This window comes from Otolemur garnettii, unplaced genomic scaffold (genome assembly GCF_000181295.1).
Source record: "Otolemur garnettii isolate 467f Iridium unplaced genomic scaffold, OtoGar3 scaffold00113, whole genome shotgun sequence".
Taxonomy (NCBI): domain Eukaryota; kingdom Metazoa; phylum Chordata; class Mammalia; order Primates; family Galagidae; genus Otolemur; species Otolemur garnettii.
The window spans coordinates 6,009,796-6,015,519 of record NW_003852508.1 but is presented as its reverse complement, the minus strand read 5'-3'; the positions used below and the strand labels follow the sequence as shown (position 1 = coordinate 6,015,519).

The following is a 5,724-nucleotide window of genomic DNA, read 5'->3' as shown; positions in this document are numbered from 1 at the left end:
TTTTTTTTTTTTTTCACTTTCTATTTTATTTCATAGTGAAAAGATGTTGGTGTGGCCTTAAATAGATTACATGATCCAGCTGCACATGGTGGCTCCTGCCTATAATCTTAGCACTCTGGGAGGCCAAGTCAGGAGGATTGCTTGAGGTCAGGAGTACAAGACTAGCCAGAGCAAAAGCAAGATCCCATTTCGACCAAAAGTAGAAAAATTAGCTGGGCATGTAGCACATGACTGTAGTCCCAGCTACTCAGGAGGCTGAATCAGGAAGGTCATTTGAGCCCAGGAGTTTGAAGTTGCCGTGAGCTGTGATGACGACACACAGGGTGACAGAGTGAGATTCTGTCTCAAAATACAAATAAGAACAAAAAACTTTAAGAAAAAAAAAAGAAAAAGATTTCATGGATCCACTAGTAGGTCTTGATTTACATTTTTTTATAAACACTTTCAAATAATCAGGTCAGCTGAGAGGAAAAAAGAAGCAAAAGCAAAATCTAGATCCTTTGGCTTGCAGAATTACTGAGGGGAAAGACTGTAATTAAGTGGTATTGTAAATGAGAAGGTAAAGTTTTAAACTTCAGTTTTAATGACTATACCTGACAATGAAGTGAATAAGCATGAACTAAAAGTATGATCTAATTTAGCTAACCAAAAGCATCTCAACTCTAAACATAGCCATTTTAATAATAGACATCAAATCGTCAGCATATAACTATGGTTATTAATATTGTGTCATTTGATACATGTTATAAAAAGAATCATAGACTTTAGCGCTAACAGGGATTCTGAGTTCATCTGATTGAAGCAAATTCAAGTATTTACATTTTACAGATGAGATAGCTGAAGCCAAGAGAGATTAAATCACTTGCTGAAGCCATGTAACTAAATGGAAGTGAAAGATTGTGCGGGTAGAGAGGTTTTTCTTGTTTGTTTTTTGACATTTTTTTACTCTAGCACACTGCTCTTAAAGAACAGAAATGCTTTCAATATGTTTTGATGTATGATGTGTTTTTCTCTTTGCAGGAAGATATTCCTCGTCAGCTTGTCTACATTGGTCTTTACCTCTTTCACATTGCTGGAGCTTACCTTTTAAAGTGAGTTGGGATTTTTCTTGGGTGTGTAAGTGGGCTGGATATAATAGTATGTTGATCTATCTTAATTGATGATTAATATTTCGATTTTTAAATTTGTTCTCTTAACAGCTTGAATCATCTGGGACTTGTTCTTCTGGTGCTGCATTATTTTGTTGAATTTCTTTTCCACATTTCCCGCCTGTTTTATTTTAGTGATGAAAAGTATCAGAAAGGGTAAGCTTTTTAGCCTTGTATTTCTTGTGTAGTGGGTATTCAAAGTCAGTACCTAGCTAGATGCCATGGTGTGCACCTGTAGCCCACCTACTTGGGAGACTGAGCTGGGAAGATTACTTGAGCCCAGGAGTTCAAAGCCAGCCTGGGCAACCTATTAAGACCCCATCTCTAAAAAAAAAATAATTAAGGTCAGTGCCTAAATTGCCAAGATCCATGCTCTTGGGCATTAAGTTACTTTTTACGCAGTTAGTAGCAAGTTTAAATAAAATGAAACTATTTAACAATTCAGGCTTGGTATATTACTTTACTCCCTAAAACTGAGTCTTTCTCAGCTGAAGAGAGACTGTATTGGAATTTGAAATTTTGAAGGCTTTTTGAGTTCACTCTTTTATAATTTCTATCTTGTTGCATGTTTTTCTTTTGGAAGAGTGATAAAGAAGTGAACTTTCTAAAGAAATTGAAATAGATGATATAGCTTTAAAGAGACTAAAAGATTTTGGTGGGAAAATTAAACTGAAAATTGACTTGGAAAGGTATAACTTGTGTAAAGTGTAAAAAAGTCTTTGAAAAAAGTGAAACTGCAACTCTTAGAATTGGATATCCTATTCTTTACAGTACAGCTTTGTTTCGTCCATTTTTTCAAAATTGTTCTTTATATTAGTAGTTCTGAAGGTTATGACTATACACACACACAAAAGAGTTGAACTAAACAAGAAATTAAATTTAGATTTCTCTACTGGATTTCTTAGACTCTTAAATAATTGGCTAATATGTGTAGGATGTGGTAAAGTATGTATTTTAAGCATGTCCCAAACATTTGACTTTAAAATCCTTTTTTGCAGAATTATAAGTGCTGTTTTAATATGTATTTACTTAATAGGAGTCTAATTTCTAGTAGAATCTTTTCTTTTGAGATTTTATGACTTTGACTTAAGACATTTTTCTTACAGATTTTCTCTGTGGGCAGTTCTTTTTGTTTTGGGAAGACTTCTGACTTTAATTCTTTCAGTACTCACTGTTGGTTTTGGCCTTGCAAGAGCAGAGAATCAGAAGCTGGATTTCAGTACTGGAAACTTCAATGTGTTGGCTGTTAGGTAGAGTAATTTAACATTTTTTTTTCGCTTTGTACAGCTGTATGTATTGTCAGATCACTATGATGTGAATCTATAAAATAAAGGGATGGGGTTGAGGAAAATACTCATTTGTTTTATTTCATACTTGTTACAGTTTTGTATATCAAATTGAAGTACTAAAGCATTTATTTAATTTCTAGGACAGTTTGTTCATGGAATGATTATTAACATCTTGTCAATAGAATGGGACTTTTAGCACTAAATACTATCAAAGCAAGATAAAAATGAATACTTTATTCAATAGCATTATTTTCATACACTCTGATTTTTTGTTTATTAATATTTCTCAGAATCGCTGTTCTGGCATCAATTTGCATTACCCAGGCATTCATGATGTGGAAGTTCATTAATTTTCAGCTTCGTAGATGGAGGGAACATTCTACTTACCAGGCACCAGCTATAAAGAAGAAGCCAACGGTGACCAAAAGCAGGTCTTCTAGGAAAGGAACAGGTTCGTATTGACTAAGCAATGAAAAAGCCATGGGATTTAAAAAAAAAAATTGTTTTCAATTGTTGATCTTATTTATTTATTCTCAGATCCTATAAAGAAAATCTTCTACTTTTTAGCACAATTACAGGCAAAGTAATTCCACAGTTGGTGATACTCTGAGTGAGGGAGTCAGTTACTCCCCCAAAAGCTATGTACTAAATTTCTCTCTCAGGTTTTTCAGTCTTGGTTACATTGAGCTACTATAGACAGTGTATAATATGGGCACTTTTAGTGACTGACTAGAGTGTGATAGTTTGTTTTCAAGCATCTTTTTCACATTTTTAAAACCTCTGAATAACTTCTTCCCATCTGACCATTAGTCCCAAGTGGAGCAGCTTTTTTTAATAACTTCTAATTGCTTGAACTTTTGTCTTTGAACCATCTGCATTTAACTTCTTTTCTCCTCTGGCTTGGCAAAAATTGAAAAATGCATTAACATTGCGGTTAATCTTTTCAGTTTGTATGTGGTATTGTACTTGGAACTGTAAAACAGGAAGTTACAGTTTTTAAGATAAATCAACCCTGGTTTGCTTCTTGTTATAAGCAGTGATATTTGATAGTTTGTATGTTCTAGCCCCATTCTTTTCAAGTTTGTCCCAGTAATTCTTCACTCTGTGCATTTTCTTAATGAATTTTAGAACAACTTAATCAATTTTCATACACATGAAAAACTTGCTGGAATATTGGACTGAAATTGCATTAAATCTATAGATTGATTTAAGAATAACTGAGAATTTCAACCCATGAACATGATATATACCTCCATTTATTTAGATATTTAACTTCTCTCAATAATTTTTTTTTTGAGACAGAGTCTCACTTTGTTGCCCCCAGCAGAGTGCCATCCTGTCACTGCTCGCAGCAACCTCAAACTCTTGGGCTCAAGTTATTCTCTTGCATGAGCCCAGCAGTCATTAATATTTTTAATAACGTCTTTAACAGGATATAATTTATATACCATAAAGTTCACCCTATAAAGTATACATTTCAATCATTTTTAAGTACTGTGTATTTACAAAGTTGTGTAAACCACTAATTCCAGGACATTTTTATTACCCCCCGCCCCAAGAAGGAGCCCTAGCCCATTAGTCACTCATTATTTCTCCCTTGTCTCTGCCCCTGACAACTAGTTCAGCTAATCTATTTTCTGTGTTTTGGGGGGGGATTGACTTCCTTCTCTTGGCATAATGTTTTTTAGGTTTGTTCATGTTAATAGCAGGCATCAACTCTTCATTCCTTTTTATGGCCAAATAGCATTCCATTGTATGGATGTATATTGTATTTTGTTTATCCACTCGTCAGTTGATGAACATTTGGGTTGTTTCCACTTTTCTGGCTATTATGAATGATAATTGAACATTCATGTAAAGTTTTTGTTTGAATACCTATTTTTATTCTCTTGGCTTTATTCTGAAGAGTAGAATTGCTGGGTCATATGGTGATTGTCTAACATTTTAGAGGGAACTACTAAACTCTTTTCCAAGAAGGCTACACCACTTTACACTCACAGTTTTGCATGTTGATATTGAGTTGCCCCTGTGCCATTTGTTGAAAAAATTACTCTATCTCTATTGAATTGTCTTGAGACTCTTATGAAAAATCAGGAAATACATTTAATACCTCAGTTTTGTTCTTTTTCATGTTTTGGTTATTCTGGATCTTTTACGTTTCCACATGAGTTTTAGGATCAGCTTGTCAGTTTCTGCAGAAAAGCCAGCTGGGGTTTTAATATCAATAACTTTTAATCTGTAGGTTGCTTTGGGGAATAAGAATATGGATGTATATTTATTTGGGTCTTCAGTTCCTTTCAGCTAAGTTTTGTAGTTATCAAATATATGTCTTACACATCTCTCATTAAATTTGTTCTTAAATATTTAATTCTTTTTTATGCTATTGTAAAATAGAATTGTTTTCTTATTTGCATTTTCAGATTCATTACTAGTGTGTAGAAATATAGTTGGTTTTTGTATATTGATCTTGTATCCTGCAACCTCGCTAAACTTATTTATTCTAATAGGTTTTTTTTGTGAATTCCTTTGGATTTTCAGTATACAAGGATCATGTCGTCTATAAATAAAGATAGTTTTTACTTCTTCCTGTCCAATCTGGATGCTTTCTATTGCATTTTCTTGCCAAATTGCCCTGGCTAGAACCTCCACAACAATGTTGAATAGAAATGGCGAGATCTTGTTCCTGATCTTAGGGGGTAAGCATCCATCCAGTCTTTTACCATAAGTATGATGTTAGCTATGGGATTTTCATGAATGGTTTTTAATAGGCCGAGGAAATCCACTCCATTCCTAGTATGTTTATGTTTTTATTATGAAAGGTTATTGGATTTTGTCAATTGCTTTTTATCCTCACCTTTATTGAGATGTTCTTGTGGGTTTTGTCCTTTTTTCTGTTGATATTATAGATTGCCTTAACTGATTGTCAGATGCTGAACCAATGATACCTTCCTAAGATAAATCTTACTTGGTCATGATGTATAATCCTTTTTATCTTTTGCTAGAATTGGTTTGCTAGTATTTTGTTGAGGATTTTTATATCTGTATTTATACAGGAAATAGTTTTGCTGTTGGGGTAATTATGGCCTCATAGAATGATTTGAGAAATAGTCCTCTTTTTTGTTTTTTGGAAGCATTCTTAAAGAAATGTTTTCTAGGTTTCTATATGGGGATCTCACACATTTTTCATTAGATTTATTTTCAGAGATCTTATTTTTTAATCTAATATACAAGCTCTTTTTTATAAGCAGTTTTAATTATTTGTTATAAAGAAATACTATTTGTTGGCT

The 5,724-nt window shown here is 33.4% G+C and overlaps 1 protein-coding gene across 1 annotated transcript in view; it reads left to right on the top strand.

Annotated features, from left to right (window-relative positions):
• Positions 1-5,724, top strand: part of TRAM1 (translocation associated membrane protein 1) — a 45,057-nt gene that overhangs the window by 32,890 nt on the left and 6,443 nt on the right. Inside the window, exons 7-10 of the mRNA XM_003797258.3 lie at positions 1,021-1,091; positions 1,200-1,304; positions 2,255-2,398; positions 2,728-2,888. Of these exons, the coding sequence (XP_003797306.1) occupies positions 1,021-1,091; positions 1,200-1,304; positions 2,255-2,398; positions 2,728-2,888 (481 nt within the window). The remainder of the gene's footprint in view (positions 1-1,020; positions 1,092-1,199; positions 1,305-2,254; positions 2,399-2,727; positions 2,889-5,724) is intronic.